The 23,524-nt window shown below is 35.3% G+C and overlaps 1 protein-coding gene across 1 annotated transcript; it reads left to right on the forward strand.

The window, feature by feature from the left end:
* The first annotated feature begins 319 nt into the window (after window positions 1-319).
* On the forward strand, window positions 320-19,117 carry LOC120203790 (biotin carboxyl carrier protein of acetyl-CoA carboxylase, chloroplastic-like). The gene is made up of 7 exons (XM_039203970.1): window positions 320-521; window positions 16,581-16,634; window positions 16,728-16,891; window positions 16,978-17,299; window positions 17,411-17,482; window positions 18,718-18,783; window positions 18,885-19,117. The coding sequence occupies exons 1-7, from the start codon at window positions 375-377 to the stop codon at window positions 18,906-18,908; spliced, it is 849 nt and encodes a 282-aa protein (XP_039059901.1). The 5' UTR covers window positions 320-374; the 3' UTR covers window positions 18,909-19,117.
* Window positions 19,118-23,524: the final 4,407 nt, after the last annotated feature.

The following is a 23,524-nucleotide window of genomic DNA, read 5'->3' on the forward strand; positions in this document are numbered from 1 at the left end:
TTGGTTCACGGAATATAAGATAATCAGTGAGAATAAAAGATTACCAGGAATAAGATTACTGAGAATATTGTATTTTGTGTTTGGTTGGTTTAGCAGGAATATAAGATTACCGTATTTAGTTAAAAAAATAAAAAATAATTAGAATATATATTTGATCAAATTATATTTATTATATATTTATTTTTTAACAACTTAACAAATATTTATATATTTTCTTTAAAAAATTTAAATTCATCCACTCTTCTTCTCGACGGATTCCCCAAAGCCCTCTCCTCTCCTCTCCTCTCCTCTCCTCTCCTTCTCTGTTTCTCTTTTAAACAGTCTCTTCTTTCCTACAAATCCAATCGCTTGAAAATAAATAAATAAATAAATAAATGGCGTCTTCACTCTCAACAACAGCCTCCGCTGCCTTCACTTCCGTTGCTAAAACCACCGCTACTTTGCCTCCTTCCTCTAACCTTCAGCTCTCCAACCTCTCCTTTCGCTTCTCTTCCAACCCAAGCCGTCTATTGTTCTCCAAGGTAACTAAATCGTTCTTAATTCTCTCTCTTTCTAATTTTATTTCTTTACTGTACATTTTAGCTGCTTGTAATCTGTGAATCTTGCATTAGATTTTATTTTTTTCTTGATACGTTTAAGTTTGAGGGTAGCAGAGTTTGGATTGGTGGTCTCCATTGTTCGGTCTATTTTACGTATGAATCCTTGACTTTTTTTTCTGGTAAAATAGTAGCAAAAAGAGGAGAATATGATTTATTTTAATCTTTGCAATTGATTTTTCTGGCTTTTAGAACTGTTTCATATGCTGATTTATTTGCATATGAACCCCAAATTTTTGCTTTGGTTGTTATGATTGGATAAAAAATATTTTAATGCTTGAATTACATATTTAGACATGAAACTGTTTTGACATTGATGATTGTTTATTTGTGTGCGACATAAAGTTATCTCCTTGGTTAAACCCAAACATGAATTTTCTTTCAGCAACTTTTGGAAAACTAAAGGCAAGTGTTAATAAGGGGAAAAAGATAAGAAAAGAAAAAAGTATTTGGTATTCTTGTTTCTCGTTTTGTTTGTAATTAGATAGATCCTTTTTTTCTTGGTTATTTCTCTTTTATTGCATTGTGCTAGAAATCAGAAAGCAGTTTATCCAATAATCTAGGAATAGATTGCAAGGTATGGGAGTAAGGCGAACAAATTAGTTCCCTTTTCTCATTTTGTAAATATCTGTACCGCGATAAGTAATAGCTTTTTCCATGTCGCAGCATGGTTTGATCATTTTGTCATCATTCTTTGAAAGAGAAAAACACTTGCATGTTTTATTCCCGTGCTTTCATTTGCATGAGTCATCTTTGTAAAACAATACGCTTCCAGTTATAGAATTTCAAGTTCCTTTGTTGCTGGTCAAATGTGCACCCTTATGTAATAGAAGAATTTTATGAATAAGTAGAGCAATGAAGATTTATTGTTCTATTGATCCCATTATAGGCTTAACTCTGTACCATAATATTTACAACCATAAATCAACGTATTTCTCGGTGTTCTATCATATCATATGTTAAAAATATTAACTTGTTATTTTCCTTTTTGTTTTTTGGATAATACAACTTGTTAGTTTCAGTTATACTAAATTGCAATTTAAGTTGAATACATTTTGTAAGAGTTTATATGAAACAAAATATATATTGGAAATTAGCTCTGCAGGTTAAAGAAAATATACATGCTAGGCATTTGACCGTTTACAGATATGCAACTAGCTTTGATGCTTTATCAGTTTAGTAGGATTAATGGAACTCTGGTGTGGTTTACAAGAAGATCTGCGGTTAATCAACAGAATTAAGAATGAAAATTAGTAGAAAGAAGATGGAACTCTTGAAACTTTCTAGTCTCTATTAATTCAAGAAGATAAGAATAAGTTTTAATCATAATCCTAGTTTTAAAACCTAAAGAAACTTATAATTGTAGCAGTCTATAGTCTAATACTTAATAATATTGGAATAATAAAATATCATAAAATAAATAAAGCTCCTGCACCATTCTCTCCTGCTGGAAAATTTGACTCTGACGAGAAAACTTTAACATAAAATTTTGGTTCAACTCTTCTGCAACCCAAGTACTTTCACTAGCTGATTTGCGTAACCATTTCACCAAAAATCTCCTATATAGATTACCCCTTCTAGATCTTAGCTTTTAACATTCAACAAATCTTCAATAACCTCAGTGTTCACCTTAGTTAGCTTCATATGCATATTTAAAATTTTAACAAGACCCATCAAAACCAGCAAAAGATTACAAGTCAGACACGTTGAAAACTGGGTTGATATGCAAGTCTGAAGGCAACTTGATCAAATAAGCATTGGAGCTTATTTTATTCAACACCTTACATGGCCCAAACTTCTTTAACTTGATGAGTGCCCTTTTGAAACCTTTCTTGCCTTATATGTTCAAGATCTGAGTCTCTGTCTTCAAACATCCTAATTGGATTATGTATATTAGCTATCTCATTGATTGCTTTCAAGGCAACCATCAATTCTTCATGAACTTGTGGTATATAATCATTAAATGCTTATCCATCTCCACTCACCCTAGTCCCAATTGGAAAAGGATCTAAATCAAGCACAAGTTGAGGTTTTAGTCCATAGGTAGTTCAAAAGGTGTAATCTTAATTGTTCTATTCACATAATTGTATGCAACACTTGAATTCAGTAATAACCAAATCCTTACTCTTCACATGATTAAATTTCCAACATGAAACCTAAGCATATTTCCTAAACTCTGATAATCAGATGGTTAATAGCCTTTGTTTTTCTTTAACATTTTGTATTTGAAATTATAGACACATGAAAGCCACACAATATTAGTAGCGTAAGAAGTTTTTGAACAAGGAATGAAGTGTGTCGTCTTCGAGAAACGATCCACGTCCACCACTGTTAGAGTATACCCAAAGACCAATCATATGATGATTGTAATAATACTTTTATTTACCGATTTTATTGAATAAAAGGCATTGCTGCTATTATTTTCAGTTATATATATGTGTTTAACATAAACTGGAAGATAATAAAGTCCATATAATGACATAATTATTATTATTAAAAGATCCCTAGTCAAGTATTATTATGGGCATGGACAATAATAATACGCTTAAGACTAACATGTTATTGATTGATGACAACGAGTTGTCATTGACATAGAGATGTCAGAATTGATACATGATTATATTGTTAGAGAACAATGTATTGGATTGACCCACCATGAGCATATGTCTTGGATTATTATGTGACACTCATAACATTGCTCATGGTGATGACTATATGTATGATCCTCAGACTTGAGATCAATACTATCCCAACATATATTGTTGTATGTTTTGATGCAGCTAAACAAGCTCCGTAACTGGTTGTTCTATAAAGACTGTTATTGAATATATCTCAATATATGTAGTGGGTGTGTATGATTAAGATAGGATATGCCCTTCCTACATAATAGGAAATATATCACAGGCCACTTGATTGAGTAAGACTAGAAACGCATGGCCATGTTCGAATAAGTTGATATGAGATATCATAAACTATTCGTTAATTAAAGTCTACTCTAGAAATCAAGAAACAATAAATGGGCTATACAAGTGTGACTATTCCAAGACTTGTGCCTATTCTAGATATAAATGACATAAAGATATAATACATAAAAGAGTTAATCACCAAGATGATATGTCGAATCATATTTTCTTGTAACTTAGGTGACAATTGATATATTGCTAGATGTCACTCATTGTATGTAATATTAGAATTGTTCTAATAATTACTTCTAATGTTACAAGAACCTACAGGGTCACACCCTAAGATTGAAACGAGCAAAGATGTACAATTTGTTGTATGTTACTAAAATATATCTAGAGTTAATTAAGTATATATTTTAATAATCCCGAATATTTAATTTCAATTAATATAGATTTAATTAATTTGAAATAATAAAATCCCTGATATGATTAGGGTAACTTAGATATAAAAGGATTATTAAATTCCAATTAATTAAATATAGATTTAATTAATTTGAAATAATAAAAACCCTAATATGACTAGGGTAACTGGGCTATAAAAGGGTGTGTTAGGTCTAACAGCCGTTTTTGTGAGAACACACGCAAAACTTTCAGCCACTTTCTCTCAAAACTGTTTTGGGGGAAAACAAAGTTGCTCTCAATCGGGTGAACTGAGTAGAGGCCGAGACGTGATTTCGTGGAGGCTTACGATTCGAACCGATCTATACCACCAGAATTCACTGCTTTCCTTGCTTTTTTTCAAGGAACCCGCTCTCTTCCTTCCGATTTCAGTTTTTCGTACTTGGATCGTTGGTGAGACCGTCGAGTTTTGTTTCCGCTGCGCCATGGGGTGCGCCGACGGTCCCAACAACCACAACAAAGATTGAATCTTAACCCTATGTTTTCTTTGGTAATCCCAAGACAAAATCCATGCTCAAATGAGTTACGACACCTTTGGCATAGACAACAGAGTGTATAACCCTATATTTTATGAATTACCCTCGCCAAATTGACAAGGAAACCTTTTCACCAACTTGCTTACATCCTTGTACATTTCCCCCCAAAATATCGATCGACCACTAACCATGGTCTTACCTCTTCCAAAGTGATCTCCCAAGCAATTTTCATGAAGTTCCCTCATAACATGCTCACCTAAAGAACCTTTCAGATGCACAAACGATTGCCTCTTAACACATACCCATCATGTAATTGATAAACCCAATTTTCATGTTTAGTCGACCCTTCCAATTCAGAAATCATAGGGCCAATATATGGGTCAATTTTTTTTATTGATTCTTCAATTCCTCAAAACCCATCACTTCCGCACTCATTTCCATTAGTACTAAAGATCGTCTACCAAGATTATCTGTCACAACATTAGTTTCATTGGTCGTGTATTTCACTAAGAAATTAAAGTCATTTAGATAAGAACCCCACTTAGCATGACAACCCTTCCTTTTCTTTGAACTTGAAAATTCCAACGCTTGATGATTCGAGTAAACTGCTAATTCCCAAGAAGTCAAGTAATGCTCCCAATGTTGAACAGTCCTTACCAAAGCATAAAACTCTAGATCGTAAGTGGAATAATGCTATTTTGCATCAAATAACTTTTTCACTAAAATGTTCAGTCGGCCTTCTTGACAGAGAACAACTCCATTTCTTATGAATCTTACCTAAGATGCATCACATTCGATGAGAAGTAACTTCTTAAAATCTGGGAGTGCAGGAACAAGTGATTCCATCATCAAAATGTTAACCGATTCAAAGGCGTTTTAGCTGATTTTGGTTACTTGAAGCTGTCCATCTTAAAGAATTAAGTAATAGTGCTCGTAATAGTGTCGGAGTTATGATAAACCTCCTATAAAATGAATCCAACCCATGAAAGCTTCAAACATATTTAAAATTCTGCGGTGTAGGTCATCCTTTAATTACACAAACCTTCTTCAAATTCATATAACACCTCCAAAACTTGTTGCAAGAGGGACATGTGTTTGTCCTTGCTTTTACTGTAAACCAGTATGTTGTTAGAATAAACAACGAAGGAATTCAATACGACATAATACTTATCCATGACCCACATAAAAGTGATATGTGTTAGGCCAAAAAAGCATCATTAACCATGCATATAGACCTGTAAGAGTTTTAAATGCTGTTTTCCAATCGTTTCCACCTTTCAATTTGATTTTGTGGTACCTGCTTCTCAAATCAATCTTTTAACACACCTTAGAACGAGCCAATTGATCATACATATCATTTAATGTCTTCAGTAGGGTAGATGAAGAGACCTGGTAGACTCAATTGATTTTCCCCCACCCTTCATTTACATCACATTGAGACGGTAAATAGAGTTACTTTTGTCTCATTTAAAAGGGATGCTCCAAGCTTTAAATTTCTCTTCCCCCAGCTTAAATTTCAAAAAGATCACAATTTAGCGGTCACTTACAAGCAAGGTTAGAGGATTGTTGTCAACAGTAAAGGAAAGAGAGAATGAGTGCGATAGGTAGATAGAGAAGTAGAGAGAATTCGAAAAAGTCGATTGCTTTCGTTAAGGAATGGACAGTGTTCATTGATAATCTTAGTAAGAGGGTTTCAAGGCATGTACTAAGGGATTATTTTAGTCCTTATGGTCAGATTTTGAGAATATTCATTCCACGGTTTTTAGAGAAATCAAATTACAAGTCCTCGATGTTTGCTTTTGTCCAATTTGCTGAGGAGGAAAGTAGGAAGAGAGCAATCTAGTTTGTGAATGGTAAATGGTTTGATGGGAGGAGAATCTCTGTGGGGGTTGCTAAATATCAGAAGGCAAATAAGGAGGAGGATGCTGAGGGGAAGAGTACGCTGGTGATCAAGTCAAAAAAGCAGGATTTGTCTTATATTAGGAGTAAGACACAGTCGTTGAAAAGCTTTAGGGATGACAGATCATATAAGGAAGTCATGAAGCCTGATGTTAACAGGAGAAGAGAACAGGAGTTAGAGATTAATGTCGAGGACAACAAACGGAATGATACTGGTGTGAGGAATGTGTGGGAGATGCATCTATTGGCGGAATGGGTTAAACGATCATTAACAGGAATAATGAAACCATCTTATGAGTATGAGTCATTAAAGGAAGCCTTGGAGATAGAGGGATTCGGTGTCCAGGTTTCGAGATGGGGTTATGCTTGGAAGGCTTGTATCATCACTTTTGACTCGGTTGATGAATTCTCTTATGTTTGGGAGAATAAAAAGGAAGAGTTGTCCTTGTGTTTTGATTGGTTGGCACCAGTTTTAAATGAGAATGGAGTTCCTTTGGCTTTGTGTCAGATAGATTTATGTGGTTTGCCCCTTCTGTGCTGGAATGAGGCTTTCTTGGAGAAACTTACTGGGAAATGGGGAAGGTTTATCTGTTTTAAGGAAGATTCAAAAAATAGATATGATCTCTCGTCGGCAAAGGTTTTGCTCAGGGTGGAGAGCCCCTTCGATGTTCCAGAAACGGTTACTGTTGGTTCTTACGGTAGATCGTTCAAAATCAAGATTTCCATGGGGTCTGTCTTGATTCAACCAGACCAGTTGGGGAAGAGGATGGATGAGGAAAATTCAAATAAGCTGAACAGTGACTACGTATTTTTCGAGGTAGAGGATGATTGTGTTCCTGCTCTGGCAATTGACAGAGAAGAGTCAACAGAGAAATTCTAGGCATAAAGTTATCTCTTGGTTGAATGCTGGCCATAACAGTGGTTTGATTGTAGTTAGTGGGGGACAAGCTAATTCAAGGAAGTCAAATGAAGAAACTTCTAATTGTGGGCTGTCAGGTTTTTGGAAAGGGGTCAGTCCAAGTGGGAGATCACGTGGGGCTAGATTTGAGAGAAAATATTCTACCCGTTGAAATAGCCCATTCTGAAGACAAGGAGGTTTCTTTAACTTCTAATAACAAAATCTGTCATTCTGGGCTGCTTATAATATAAAATGGATTGGAGATAAATTCATACTTTAGCCCAATAACAGATCAGCCAATCCTATATATTTTGCAGAAGATGATGATACTAGGATGGTGACAAGAATTACAGAGGGGGAGAAAGATTTGGTTCAAGGCAAGCTGGGAGTCGACGGATGAAGAGCAGTCTGTTGGACAGCGGAGTAGACATGAGGATCTTGTGTTAGGTTCTCATAGGTTTAATGATTTACAGAGGGATAGCGTACCTGGTGATAATGAGGTTGCGTCACAGATGATGAAGGAGGGTATGGAGGATTTACAAGGCAACTTTAAGGAGGGTAGTGGTTCTAAGTTGAGTGACAGAGACCGAACCTTGGTTGTGAGAGATGGAACCAGCTCAGGATCAATGATAGATGGCATTAATTTAGTTAAGGAGAACAATTTGGATTCTTCAAAATATTCTGTTCAGGGGCTTTCTTGGTCAAAAAATTTAGTGAACCGTAGAAGGCTAAGAATTGCACCCTGCCATTCAGGTAGTGTGTGCTCGGAGGGGGAAGTGGATATTAGCTTTTATGTCTATCGAAGGGTGATTAATAGTATGGCCAGGGAATCTTTGGATCATGTCAGGGAGGCTTCTCAGCCTTCTCAGGAGTTTGTTCAAGCTAGGCTAGAAGCTGTAGCTACTAGGGAAGTATGTGACATACTGGAAATTTCCTTTAAAGGGGGGCATCAGATTTTAAAAGAAGAGATTTTCAAGATGCAGATGATGGGGTCTGGTCAGGGTTCCTGATGGTTCCTTGCGGATTAATTTTGGTGTTGAATGATTTTATATCATATGTCAAAAATAAAAATTATTACATGGAATATTAGGGGGCTTGGGAAAAGTGAGAAAATCAGAGCAGTGGCAAGATTGGTTTACAGCGAAAAGCCAGTCATTTTGTTATTATAGGAAACAAAACTGAATGTTTGTCGAAGTGGGTTAATGAGAAAGCTTGGAGGTAATATGCTCAGAGGTAGTTGTTTTTTTTCAGCTGAGGGTTCTGCAGGTGGCTTGATGTGTTTGTGGAACGAGGAATTTTTTGAGGTCAGTGATCAGCATAATCACAGTAGATTTATGGCATTATCAGGGAAGTTCAGGTTGAGCAATTTTGAATGTGTCATTATAAATGTCTATGGTCCATTAGTAGAGGCTGAGAAAGAGGAGTTTTTCAGGGATTTTTTGTGTTTTGTGCAAAGTCTGAATTCGCCTGTTTGTATAGGGGGGATTTCAATGCGTATGTGATTCAAAAAATGCTTCCTAAATCCTTATCGGATCATAACCCAATTCTGTTGGTGGAAGAGTGCAATAATTGGGGTCCTAAGCCGTTTCGGTTTTATAACTACTTGCTCGAGGAAGAGGGGTTTGATGGGGTGGTGGAACAATCTTTTACAAATCTGAGGAAGGATAATGGTGGTAGGGGTTTGTTTTCAATTCTTAGAGGAACTAAGTAGGTTATTAGGAATTGGCCAAGGAAAAATCAGAGGGGATTTTCTGATGATATTTCAGAATTAGAAACAATGATTAATGGGCTGGAATTGAAACTACAGGGAGGGGGATTATCTACTCAAGAAAGGGACTTGCTTGTTATTTCGAGGAAGAAGCTCTGGAATTTGCATAGCAAGGAGGAGAGTATTTGGTTGCAGAGGTCAAGAGTGAAATGGAGTATTGAAGGGGATAGAAACACAAAGTTATTCCATCTGTGCGCATTGAACAGGAACATAATTAACACAATTTATTCATTGAAGGTGGCAGAAGATGTTATTTCAGACCCGAATCAGTTGAGAGACTTTGGTTTTTATTATTTCAAGGGTAACTATAATTCGAAAACAACTCTAGAGGTGGATGATATTGATTTGAATTTTGCCAAACTGTCAGCTAATCAAAAGGAGTTTCTTGAAGTTAAATTCTCTGAACAGGAAGTGTGGGAGGCAGTTTTTCACTCGGATAGTGCCAAAGCATCGGAGCCAGACGGTTACCCCATGGGTTTCTTTAAGAGATTCTGGCCAACTCTGAAGCCATATATTATGAAATTTGTTGAAGAATTTATAATGGAAGGAACTGGGAGCATGGGGTCAATCATGCTTTTTTAACTTTGATTCCCAAGATCAGAAATCCTGAAGGTATCGAGGATTACAAACCAATTAGCTTAGTTGGCAGCCTGTATAAAATTATTTCTAAAGTCTTATCTAGAGGGCTTATTTCTGTTATTAAAGATGTTGTTAGTCCTTCTCAGTTTGTCTTTACTCCTGGAAGGCAGCTGTTGGATTGTGCCTTTTTGGCCAATGAAGTTATTGATTTTTGGAGGAAAAAGGGAGGAAAGGTGTTGTTTTCAAGGTTGATTTTCGAAGGGCTTATGATTCGGTGGAATGGCCGATCTTGTTGAGACTACTTAAAATTATGGGATTTGGAGAAAAGTGGATTTCATGGATTGACTTTTGCATTTCATCTGCCTCGATCTCCATTCTTGTCAATGGTTCTCCGACTAACGAATTCAAGATGGGGAAAGGGTTGAGGCAAGGATGTAGTTTGTCTCCTCTGCTGTTTAATATTGTTGGGGAACTACTGAATTTAATGTTGTCTAAGTCTGCTGATTGTGCTCTGTTTGAAGGGTTCAGTGTTGGAAGGGGATAATAAGTTCCATTTGACGCACCTGCAGTTTGCAGATGACTTAATTTTATTCTGTAGGGATTCTCCTACCCAGATTCTAAATATTAGGAGAGTCTTGAGGGTTTTTAGTTTAATGTCAGGCCTCCATCTTAACTTATCCAAAAGTAAGCTGTTTGGTGTTAATTTGGATGAGGAAGTTCTTAAGGATTGGGCTATTATTGCAGGCTGTGGTGTGGGGGCTTTTCCTATGAATTACCTTGGTTTATCGATTGGTACGTGTAGAAATTCAGAAATGTTGTGGGATCCAGTAGTGCAGAAGTTCAATAGCAAATTAGCAGGCTGGAAAGCTACCTCATTATCGATGGCAGGGAGATTAGTGTTGGTGAAGTCTGTTTTGTCGTCCTTACCTATTTTTTTTCTATCTATTTTCAAAATCCCTTCAAAGATAAGTCTTAAGCTAAACTCTTTGATGGCTAAATTCCTTTGGGGGATAGTCCTATGAAGAAACGAATTCATTGGGTTAATTGGAAAACGGTGTGTCAACCTTACGAGGAGGGTGGATTGGGTGTCCTGAATTTGTTTATGGCCAATAGAGTGTTACTTGGGAAGTGGGTGTGGAAATTTGCAAAAGAGAGAGATTCTCAGTGGAAGAAGATGATTTGTTGCAAGCACAATATCAGTAATTTAGCTCTTTCAATTGATAAGGCTGCTAATCCTAATGATTCATGGATATAGAGAGGAATTTTGAACAATTATGAGAAAAAGGATGATATTGGGAACTATTTGAGGTCAAATTCAAAGATACAAGTAGGGAATGGTAGATCAATTGGATTTTGGAATGACGTTTGGGTTAATAATATAACTCTAAAAGATCAATTTCCTAGAATTTACGCCTTATCGATCAATAAATTGGGAACAGTTGCAGACTTTGGTTGTTATGAAAACAATGGCTGGGTTTGGAATATTCGATTAAGGAGGAGTTTATGTGACTGGGAGTTGGATAAATGGTTTTCTCTAATGACATTGATTGAGAATATTGTTTTGATCGATTCAGTTGATGATTTTCTAACTTGGTCAGGGAATGGAAATGGTTTGTTCTCAGTTAAGACTTGCAGATCCACACTTACACGCAGTTTTGGAGGGAATTTCCAGTGGAATAAATGGGTATGGTCTGCGTTGGCTCCTCCAAAATTGAAACTTTTCTATGGCAACTATCTCACCAAAAACTTGCTGCTAAAGTGGAGTTGGTAAAAAGAGGTGTTCCCCTGGATAATTTATTATGTCCTTTATGCCAAAAGGAGGAAGAAACAATTAAAAACCTTTTTATATTATGTCCTGTTGCTTGGGAGTTGTGGAATAGATTCATTAAGTTATGGGAGGTTTCTACAGTTTTGCCCAAAGATCCCATGTCTTTACTGTGTTCTTGGTCTAATTTAAAGGCTTCTTCTATTTGGAAGTTTATACCAGGAGTTGTACTGTGGTCGCTTTGGAAGGCTAGGAATTTAGTGGTGTTCGAAAATTGGAATTTTGACAGCTCTACAATGTTATTCATTTGCAGATTCAGGCTGGCCACATGGTTTTTAGCTAAATTTCCTAAGGCTAATTTCCAGGTTGATTTATTAATAAGGGATTCACGGCTTGCAGACAATATAGCTGTCAATTCTATTAAGAAGGATCAGTGCTGGTTCCCGCCTCCAACCGATTTTTATAAATTCAATGTAGATGTGGCAGTTAGACGGGATGGTTTTAAGGGTGGAATTGGAGGTTTGTTGAAAGATTCGAATGGTTCTATCTTGATCACTTTTTCTAAGGCTGTGGGACCTGGTCATCCTTTGTTTGCTGAGTTGAAAGCTATTAGAGAAGGCATTGATTTGTTTCTTAATTCGGATTAGGTGTTAAAGGGAAGACTTATTGTGGAGAGTGACTGTAAAACAGTAGTGGGTTGGATTTTGAGGCCCTTTGCTGCCCCTTCGTTTTTTTGTTATCTGGTTGGGGAAATTGCGGATTTAATTTCCGATAGAGACATTATGGTTAGGTTGGTTCCTAGGGCTTGTAATTGGGAGGCTGACAAGTTAGCTAAGGACGGGATAGGTTGAATGTCCTTAGTGTTATAATGGTTGTTTGGTCTTTTATTTCGGGTTTTCTGTAATCTATAGTCTTATGTAATTTTCAGTTATTAATCTACTGAGGTACTCTTTTCCTCCTTCTGCTAGTCGCCTCTTCTCAAGAGGCAACTATGAGGGAGGTTTTTAATGAGACCTCCTATTCCTATAAAAAAAATACATATCATTTAATCGAGGAATGGGAAACTTTTATTTGATGGTAATTTTATTAATTACACGTGTATCCACACACATCCTTCAAGATCCTTCCTTCTTTGGAGTAACATTGGACATGCACAAGAGCTCGAACTTCATGCAGCGAACCCTTTTAATTATTAAAAGAAGATAATAATAGGTTGTGGCAATAAATATTCCACAACTAATTTATATTAGGGTTACAAATAAAGTCTTAATATAGCCCTAGATTTAAAAACTAAAGAAAACTTATAAGCCATCCAACCATCCATAATATGTATAATACCTAATAAAATTGAAATAATAAAATATTATAAAATAAATAAAGCTCCTGTGTCAAACTCTCGGTTTTTTAGCATCTTGAAAACGAGCTCCATTGCCTTCTTAGTTATGACTAATACTAGTTTTAATATCATCTTAATCTTTTATGAAGTTTAACCAAACTCTTGTATATGTTAAGTGCTAAATCCCATAGTAAGGTAAAATGCTTGATAAATTATTTTAGAATATTATGCACTAGTAGAAATTACTGATAATGTTATTTAGATGCTACTGACAACTTAAAACAGTCATGCAACTTGCCCATGAAATGGAACTGCCCTATAGAATCAATGTTATTTGTTGAGTTGCTATGTAGAAGTACAATCCCAAATTCAATAGTCGAGTTACCGATAGTAAAAAGCTATTTCTATGTATAGTGAATTCAGTTGTGGACATCTAAATCTTATAAGTAATTTAACCTATCTCATTAATAAAGCCTATTTTGTTAGATTCATTGTAAAATTCGTACTATCATCTTTTGTACCAGATTACTTTTGCTTCGATTTATCTTATGTTAAGCACATATCAAAGAGTATACTAATTATTTATTGTTTGTTTTAAAATTTATAGTCGAAATGTATTACATGAATGATTTTTCTTTAAGAAAGTACTTAACTTTTTGCATCAAGAAAAAGTTTAATTTTACTAGGTGAAGCCATATGTATGGTTCATTTTGGTATCATGTATGTGGGTTAATCCTGGGATTGTTTTTGGTATTATCAAATAGAAATATGATGCCAAAGCTATGTATGTTGTCTTGGAATATTAGGGGGTTGGGCAAAAAAGAAAAACAGAGAGCTGTTCAAAAAATAGTTTATGAGAAAAAACCAACGTTTCTTTTTTTACAAGAAACAAAACTTGAGATTTTACCAAGATCTTTTTTAAGGAGAAGTGGGTTGAGTAAGTTGCAAGGGGTCGTTGAGTCACCAGCAGCAGGTTCTTCAGGGGGTATTTTAAGTTGTTGGGATGATAGTTTTTTTGAGAAAGAAGATCAGCATGTTCACAGGAGGTTTATTGCTATTTTCGGGAAGTTCAAATCCAACCAACTTAGATGTGGTTTCATAAATGTTTATGGTCCATCTGTGAAAGAAGAAAAGGCTGGTTTTTTGAAGAACTGGGACTGTTTTTAAATGGGTTCAGCATTCCTTTTTGTGTGGGAGGGGACTTCAATGCATATTTAACAGAAGAAGAGGAGGGTCGTTCTCATAACAGGAATTCTATGGAAATCTTCAGTCTTTTTATTCAACAAACGGGGCTAATTGATCTGCCTTTAATTGGGGGGAATTTTACATGGAGCAGCAACTGGGATTATCCCACTGTTGTCAGACTTGACAGGTTTCTGGTTAATGTTAGTTTCTCTGCAGCATTTTCTGGTATCACTCAATCGTTATTACCTAAATTCATTGGATTAATTGGTCGACAGATGCTCTGCCAAAAGTGTTGGGGGTCTTGGTGTTTTGGATCTTAATTATATGAATAGAGCTCTCCTAGGAAAATGGTCGTGGAGATTTGCTAATGATAGAGAGTCAGTGTGGAAGAAGGTTATTTGCTGTAAGTATAATCTGGACACTAGATCTCTGTTGTTCAAGGATAAACTTCCTGCACATGCTTCTTGGATTTGGAAATCGGTAGTTCAATATCATTTCAAAGAGGATCAGTTTGGAGCTAAGTTTCGAAGTATGTTCAAAGTACGGGTGGGGAATGGAGAGAGCATCAGTTTTTGGTTTGATAGTTGGGCGCTTGATTTCCCTCTTAAAGTAGTTTTCCTGAGACTGTTTGTTCTGTCTGTAAACATGAATGGAAAGCTTAATGAGTTTGGAGAGTTTCGGTCATCAGTTTGGTCTTGGCATGTTCAATTGAGAAGAAATCTAAGTGACTGGGAGGTGGAACAGTTTTCTGATCTTATGGCGATAATTCACAATATCACTCTTTCTCATGATTTGTCAGATGGGTTGGTTTGGAAAGGGAATGGGGAAGGTATCTATTCTGTCAAGTCCAATGTGAAGTCTTGCTGTCCTGTTTCGATAACAGACTCCTTTTGGATGAGATATATTTGGAGAGGTTTAGTGCCTCCTAGAGTGGAGATCTTTATGTGGCAGGTGGTGTATAATAGATCGGCAGTAAAGCAAGAATTACAAAGGAGAAGAGTTTCAGCTATTGTTGATGTTGCATGCCCGTTTTGTAAAAAGGGTGAATCTTCAGCACATTTATTTTTCACTTGCACCGTGGCATGGACTCTTTGGAACAAATTTCTGAAAATTTGGGGAGTGTGTTCGGTTCTGCAGGACAATGCTCAAAGTTTTATGGTAGCTTGGGAAGAAATGGTCCTTAATTCTAAAATTTGGTCATTTATTCCGGGAGTGGTTATATGGACGATTTGGAAAACTAGGAATGACATTGTGTTCGATGGGGGAAGGGTAAATCAGATGGAGTTATTTTTATGGCAAGATGTAGGTTGGCTACTTGGTTCTTTAGCTAAATTCAATGACATGGCTATTCTAAAGGACTTTCATTTCTAATCCAACTCTTGGGGACTGTTGTTCTAATTCAAGGTTTTCGATCATCAAAACTGTGTCTTGGTCTCCTCCTCCAAAGGGTTTTATAAAATTGAACGTCGATGCAGAAGTGAATGGAGATTGTAGGAAAAGTGGTGTTGGGGGCATTCTAAGAGTTGAGGATAGCTCGGTGATGGGTTCTTTCCAAGAGGCAGCTGGTCCAGGTCCACCTCTGTTGATTGAGATTATGGCAATAAGGACTTATCTTTCTTCGGTTTGATTCATCAGAGGTTTAAAGAACGCTTAATTGTTGAATCAGACAGTAAACTAGCAGTGGAGTGGGTCAAAAATTATGATTGTTGTCCGTTTGTCTACAAAGCCTTTGTGAAAGACATTGTTATTTTGTTAAGAGATCTTAATGGTATTATTAGATGGGTTCCTAGATCAGCCAATGTTGAGGCTGATAGCTTAGCTAAAGCTGGTATTGGCTAGTTACACAGCTTTCTCTTAGGCTTTAGTTAGGATTTGGGTTGATTATTGTAAAGGGTGTGTTTGTTTTTAAACATTATGTATCTTTCGGTTTTTAATGAATTAAGGCACTCTTTTTCTCCTTTCGCTGATTAAGGAGCACTTTGTGCTCCATTAATCATGAAGGAGGTTTTTAACGAGACCTACCTTCTTATAAAAAAAAATGCATTGCCTAAGAGAAAGAAACCAGGAAAAACTGCATTTTTAATTGTATAGAGCTGATTTTTCCCCATAATCATTTATAAATCTTTGGAAGAGGATAGTTTTGTTTGGAGGACTAGTCCAAACATTTATAATAAACTATCACCTCTAACCGCATGGTGATCATCGTATCTTACTGTGCAAAGTTAAATGAAATCCTTTAGGATGTTCATAATGCTTTCAATAATGCAGAAAGTTCACTCCGTGTTGATTTAACTCAATTTCATGGTTGACTAAATTATGTGAAGAAAAAGCATGCTACTATATATATTACAGTCGACTGATGTGGTTGAGATTCTTCATTGCTTGAAAATAAGATGTGGCTGAGGTATTCATTAATTCTAAAAACATGTTCTCTCCTCGTTCTAAATTAATGGAGTTATTTGGAAATAAACAGTTGGTTTTTTAGTCTTTTCATGTAGTTTGGATGTTATACATGTAATATAATATTGAAATTGCGAGGCTCATCAATAGTTGGAACTTGACATCTTTCTACTTGTGCAGGCCTCAAACATTTTGCTTTCTTGCTATAAATTATAGAGAATAAAAATGCCCTCTGAAATTTTATGTTCTGTCAAGTTTACTTTAATTCTTGTTTTTCTCTGTTGAATTGAAAATTTTGCTGGTCTCTACATTGCAGAGTTTGCTTCCTGGTCAGAACTCTTCTACAGTGGTGAAAAGCCAACTTAATGAGGTAATTTTCTTTAAATGATTTTGGTTAGAGTATTGGTTTCCAAGTTTTGATTCCTTAATATACATGATTTTGGGATCATCTGTTGTCTTCAAGGTTGCCATTGATGGATCATCAAATGCTTCTGCTACACCTACAGTCAAATCAGGGCCACCAAACGCAGAAGCAAAAATTAAGCCATCAAGCGATGTACCTCCTCCATCTTTGGCCACAGAAGAATCAATCTCAGAATTCCTTAATCAAGTTTCAAGTCTAGTAAAGTAAGCTTTTTATTGTCGAATTTTGTTTTTTTTTTTAATTCCCCAAAGTTTACTCAATTTAATTGTTATTATATGTTTTCTTCTAGGCTAGTTGATTCACGAGATATTGTGGAGTTGCAGCTTAAACAACTTGACTGTGAACTTATAATCCGGAAAAAGGTGGCCTTGCCCCAACCACCATCTGCAGCTCCAGTTGATATGATGCAGTCACCCTCTCAATCACCAGTAATGCCTACAACCCCATCTGTCCCTGCACCTCCGCCTCTTGGTCAAGCATCTGCTGCCCCAACTCCAGCACCTTCGCCAGCTGCTCCTAAGTCAGCCAAATCATCACTTCCACCTCTTAAAAGTCCAATGGCTGGTACATTCTACAGATGTCCGGCTCCTGGTGAACCACCATTTGTGAAGGTGAACAGTCCATGTTGGTTTTTATTGGATTTTAATGGTGCTGCTATATTGTCTATCCTGTAGTTGATTCTCTTTGGCTCTTTGGACTGAAGCAAAATGTTTTCTCTGTAGGTTGGAGACAAAGTGCTGAAGGGTCAGGTGTTATGCATCATTGAGGCAATGAAGTTGATGAATGAAATAGAGGTAAGTTCATATTCTTTCTGCCTAGAATAGATATAATGATTTGTCATACAAATACTACCCTTCATTGACATTTTCTCCTGTTAATATTTTAGAACTTCTATGTATAAAATAATGTTGATTTATTTAGGTCTGAACTTTGAAAGAAATTTTGAGATGTAACTCTAAAGCGTTCGAAGAATGGGGTGTCTTAGTTTACATGTCAAGTTTTACAAGGAATGGGGACAGGAATTTGATAACAAATATGCCAATGAAGGTCTCAAGGTATCTCTAATCAAAAAAAAAAAAAGGTCTCAAGGTATCTTTTTGCTTATGAGAGCCAGTGATCACCCTAAAGTCATCATGTGCTTGGTGGTCCAACCTGCCAGGATACCAAGTGCCCTGCAAAACCCCTTAGCCTGCTTGCAGCATGTACGCACATGATGTTTTGTGCTGCTAGTTTTGAAGTTAATAAATTTCCTACTAACAGCAATAGCTTTTAGTCTAGTAGTAGTAGAGACTTGATCCTTAGAGGTGTTAGAGTGAGGTTGCAGTCTCCCGAGCATCACTAGGGAATTGAGGTGGGGTGAGATTGTTGGATTATAGGAGGTAGTGACCACTTTTCATCAGGTGCTTGACAGCCCAACCCATCGAGGTACCAAGTGTCCCTAGCAAAATCCCTCAGGCCACCTGTAGCATGTAAGGATGTTGGGTTTTGTGCTAAAAGCCTACAAACTTAGAAGGAAATAAAATTCCTGCTAACTAGCAGCGATTACTTTTGAGTCTATGGGTTAGGACTTGATTACATTTTAACTTTGACAGGACTTGATGTTTATTTTCCTGTGAGAGGAAAAATGTTCCAAACCATATTTATGAACATGTTGCAGTTTTTATGATGGATTGCAGTGGTTGAGGTTCATTGCATGCATTTGTGTTCTGTTTTGTATGATATACTGCGAAAAATACATGAGTAGCTTTTGGCTTAAACTAGTTGGTTAGTTGAAGATGAGCTAGCCAAATATAGGCGAGACAGTGTCCGGATTAGCCTTTCTTGTTGGAGCACTCTCAACAACTAACCAGAAAGCTTGCATTTTGATTCTCTTTGGTGATCACAGCCCATGGTTGCAGCGGTAGTAGTGGCCGAGTGTGATGTGTTATACAGACCTTAATCAAGAGAATGGTTTTTTCGTAACCACAGTTTATGAAATTGTCAAAACTGTTGCTTATGTCACTTAACTGGAAAATGCTTATTTCTTTAGGCTGATCAATCGGGAACCATAGTTGAGATCGTTGCAGAAGATGGCAAATCAGTCAGCGTTGACACTGTGAGTATTCTTAACTGCCTTGAATTCAATTATGGCAAACAAGAATCCTTTGCATTGAAGTACATTTGATTCTGACATTCTTGTTTGTAATCCTTTTGCAGCCTCTATTTGTGATTGAACCTTGAAACCAAGACTCCGAGTAGGCAAAGCCGAAACGATGGAGTGTAGGTTGAGTTTATGGTAAACGTTGTGAGATGAGGCATTGTTTTGTTGTGATATAGTGATTTGGCTCGAGTTGGTAGAGATGCAAATAACCTGTTTTCATAATGAAAATATTTATGATGAAAACCCTTTTACACTTGAGTGATAAATTAGTAGCAGCAGCTTCTCTCGATATAACTCTACTTTTATATTCGTGAATGGCCTTTTTTCTTTATCTGAATCTCAGTTTTAATTTTGTATTTTGCTGTCTGATAATTACATGTATTAGTGACAGCCTTAAGTGTCTCATACTTGAAATTGACAATAGTTTTTTCTTCTGTTGTTTTTGTTGTTTTATCGGTTGAAAAGTCCTCTCTTTCTTTTCTTTGATTCAAACTCATCATAAAACCTTATATTCTCTACAAATTCTAATAAAAAACTAAAAGCTAAAACTTTATCGATCTTCATTGTCAAAGAACGTCGAATGGTGACACATAAACAAAAAGAAGTTGATAGTTATTAATTTGAAGAAAAAAAGTTGACTACAATGATAGTAATGAAAACGAATTAACAATTTAATAATTGTATTACAAGATTAAGAGGGCTATCAGAAAATCTTTCGTTTCCACCAAAATATTAGAAAATCTGATATGACATCTTAATATGAAAGCCCAAGATTCACAACATCCATACAACCTAACTTCCCGAAACCCAATAGCAATTTTCTAGAAATTAGGCCTAAATCTGCGTTACTCTGCAATTAGGAATGTAAACAGTTGAACTTTAATATTATTGAGTTTGATGATTCGAAAAGTTTAAAATTGAATTTAACTCGACCTGAAAGCTTGGGAGCTTAAAATTATTAAGTAGACTCGAATTCAAAATAAAAATTAAAACTCGACTCGAGCTCGAAAAAACTTAGAAGTCAAAACATTCTCAGACTTAGCTCGATTGAAGCTCAAACATGGGTTTGAACTTGAATTTTTAAGTACATGAAAGCTTTATATTGTATATATATATAATTTAAAAAAACATATAAATGTAATATTAGTAATAATTATTTTTTTTTAAAAAAAATTAATATATTATTTTTTCGACTTGCTCACGTGATTTTCGTGTAGGGTATCAAGTAGCTCACTTTGGCTCGTTAAAAATTTGAGTCGAGTTCGAGCTCGAGTCAAGTTCATCCGATTCGAATGTTGACAGAGCTTTGTTCTAGTCGAATTCGAGTAGCTTACGATCTGTCTCATCTCATTTACAATAATACTCTATAATTCAATGTTTGGATAAGTAGCATTTTAGTCCTTGAAGTTATACACTCTTCCTGTATAGGTACCTAGACTATTTTATGTCCACATTAATACTTGAACTTGTCTACTCCTACATTAGTACTTAAACTATTTTTTAGTCCATATTACCACCTAAACTTGTCTACGTTTTTCGCCTTGATATATTTTATAACAGTTTTTTTTATAGTTTTAATAAATTTTATATATTTTTATAATTTCTATAAATGCTTACAATTTCTTATAGTTTTATTTTGGAGTGATGATGTGGCACAATTTTTAGAGTGCCACGTCACTCTTTATTATCCTTTTACAAAAAGGATATTAATGTGGGAAAAATAAAGAAGATCAAGTATTATTGTGGATAAAAAAATTAGTACTAATATGAGAAAAGCAGACAAGTTTAAGTATTAATGTAAACTAAAAAAAGTTTAGATATTAATTTGAAAAAAATAAACACGTTCAAAGGTTAAAATGTGACTTATGCCTTTAATATTTGTTTAATTACTTAGTTCTCAGTAGGGATGAAATTTACTACCAAACCGACAGATTTCGATCCGATTCAACTCAATAGGGTTGGTTTTTTTATTTAAAAAATTGGGTTCAATTCGGGTTGAAAATTATATAGGGGTGAGGTCGGGTTGGGTTCTAGTGGAGGGTGAAAAATCTTCGACCCGACCCAATCCTGGAGTAATAGTGTAATTTTTCATATAAAATTATAGATAATTGTTATAATACTCTTCTCTATAGTTTTATTTAATTAGGTCCTTATTTTAGATTGGATTAGGTCGGGTATGGTCGGGTTGGATTTATACTCCAAAATATGGGGTTAGGTCAGGTTTGAGTGGAAGAAATATAATCTTCGAGTCAGATCGATTGGATAGAAGATATATATTTTTTGGATTAGGTCGGGTTCAAGTGGAGATATATATTTCGGGTTGAATCAAATTAACAAAAAAATCTGCCCCAACCCGAAGTGATGCCGTCCCTAGTTCTTTATCGTTTGTCAATTGAAAATCGAAAAAGCATTTTAGACCCGAAAAATCAGAAAACATTTTAAACTAACGATTTTCAGTGAGTTGGTTTAAAGGAGAATTTTGAAGTCCGAGGTGAGTCAAGAGACATGGGAATGTACAGTTATCAAAGTGAAATTCTAATAATTTTACTCACTCATCCTTAATTGAAGCGATCAACAACTACTTTTATACTTCTTCAGAAAATTAATGGGTAAAGTACACAAGTGGTCCCTCGACTATAAGATATTATTTTGTTGAGTTCTCTGACTATTAAAAGTTATAAAATGATGATCATCTGAATGTTGTTTTGTTGAGTCCCTCGACTAGTAGAAGTTACAAAACGATCACATGACTATTCATATGTTTCAAACTTGTCATTTTCTGTTATAAAATTGACGACAATTTGAGCTGGATGTTAACGTGTTGACTTGGATATGATAAAATTTGATCCATGAATCATTTGAGTGGTATTTTATGGATTAAATCTTCGTTTACATTATGTTGTTGAGTCAGTGCTTGAAACATTATATTGTCGAGTCAGTATTTGAAAGCAACGATATTGACAGTAGACATCATTAAAATATAATTTTATCATATCTTAGTCAACAGATTAACTTCTACTTCAGACGGCTGTCAATTTTTAACATAAAAGGATGAGTTTGGAATATATAAATAGTCGTGTGACCATTTTGTATTTCTTAATAGTCGGGGGACTCAACAAAACAACGTCATATAGTCGGGAGACCATTTTATAACTTTTAATAGTTGAGGGACTCAATAAAGCAATACCCTATTGTCGGGGGACTATTTGTGTGCTTTACCCACAATTAATTGTTGAGAGCACTTTAGTTTATATTTTTTAAAAATTTATGAAATAAAAAAAATATAATAAAATTTTAAGATTTTACAAATTTTAAAATAAACTAATTATGTTAATTAATCATTTCTCTCAAAATAATAAAACAAGAATATATAATGAATTTGTGAAAATCAAATCAAACAATTAGAAAAAAATTATGGGTAAATTACATCGTTCCTCACTAGAATTTACTCTCTCTCTTATTTTCTCACTGTACTTTCAATTTTTCTAATTTGCTCACTAAACTTTACGAATTGAATCATTTTGCTCGCTTGATCGTTAATAATTTGACGCTGTTATGACGTGACTTTAATAAAAAAAATTGAATTGTTACAAATAAATAAATAAAACACGTCAAAAAAATGAAAAGTAAAAAAAATTAGGATAAATAATATTACCCAAATCACTTATTTACCAAAAGCACGAGAAGGTCAGTGTGGCTTCTCAAAATTCCTCCCAAATTTGTGTTAGGGTTTCTATGAATTCAGGGGTTTAAGGTTTATATGATTTGAAGGTTATAGGGTTTAGGGGATTTGAGTATTTTGAAATCAATCGAGGGTTTGTGAGAACTGATTCTGAAATCAATCGAAGGTTTAAATAATTTTGTGTGTTTGAAAAATCGAAGGTGGGTGTGGATCCGATATCAGAAGCATGGGGAGTCTTGTGTTGTGGTTGAGGGGTATGACAAGTATGTTATACGATTAGTGTTTGAAAACCAATTTATATGTTTCAATTGTTGTTTCAATTGTGACCCATATCTAGGGTTTTTGAAAACTACTATAAAAAATTAGGATTTTATGTTATTTCATTTAGTGTTTTTCTTAATTTTTGTTTAAATATGAAATGTATGATCGATTGTGACCCACTTTAGGATGTTTTGGTTTAGACTTTAGGTTTATGTGTTTTGCTTTGTTGTAGTTACTGGTACTGTTTGGGTTAATATTGTAGAAATGGTTTATGTGTTATCATTTATTTATGACTGCTATTGTTTATGTGTTTAGTAGGGATGGTGTTAGTGAGGACCACACATAGGGGTGGGAATAGGCCAAGTCGGCCTACAGGGGCCTACGACCTGGCCTGGCCTGACCTATTTAGTAAAATGGCTAGGCTCGGGCTTTTTTAAAAGCATATTAAATTAAATAGACTAGACTTAGGTTTATTAAAAAGCCTTATAAGCCTGATAGGCCGGCCTATATATATTGATATATACTTATATTATTTTTTTGGTACCAATATAAATGAGCAAATACTAATTGAACCAAATACTAGGCAGTGACTAAAATGAAATAATTACACATATTGTGACCAAACTCAATCATAAACAAAAATGGTATAACATGTAAACTGGTGACAAAAATATAAATGTGGAAAGATAAAGGCTCAAAACAAAATAAACCCTAAATCTAATATATAACCTAAAACTTAAACTAAACCCCCAT

Source organism: Hibiscus syriacus, unplaced genomic scaffold (genome assembly GCF_006381635.1).
Source record: "Hibiscus syriacus cultivar Baekdansim isolate YM2019G1 unplaced genomic scaffold, ASM638163v2 tig00000340_pilon, whole genome shotgun sequence".
NCBI classification, from domain to species: Eukaryota; Viridiplantae; Streptophyta; class Magnoliopsida; order Malvales; family Malvaceae; genus Hibiscus; species Hibiscus syriacus.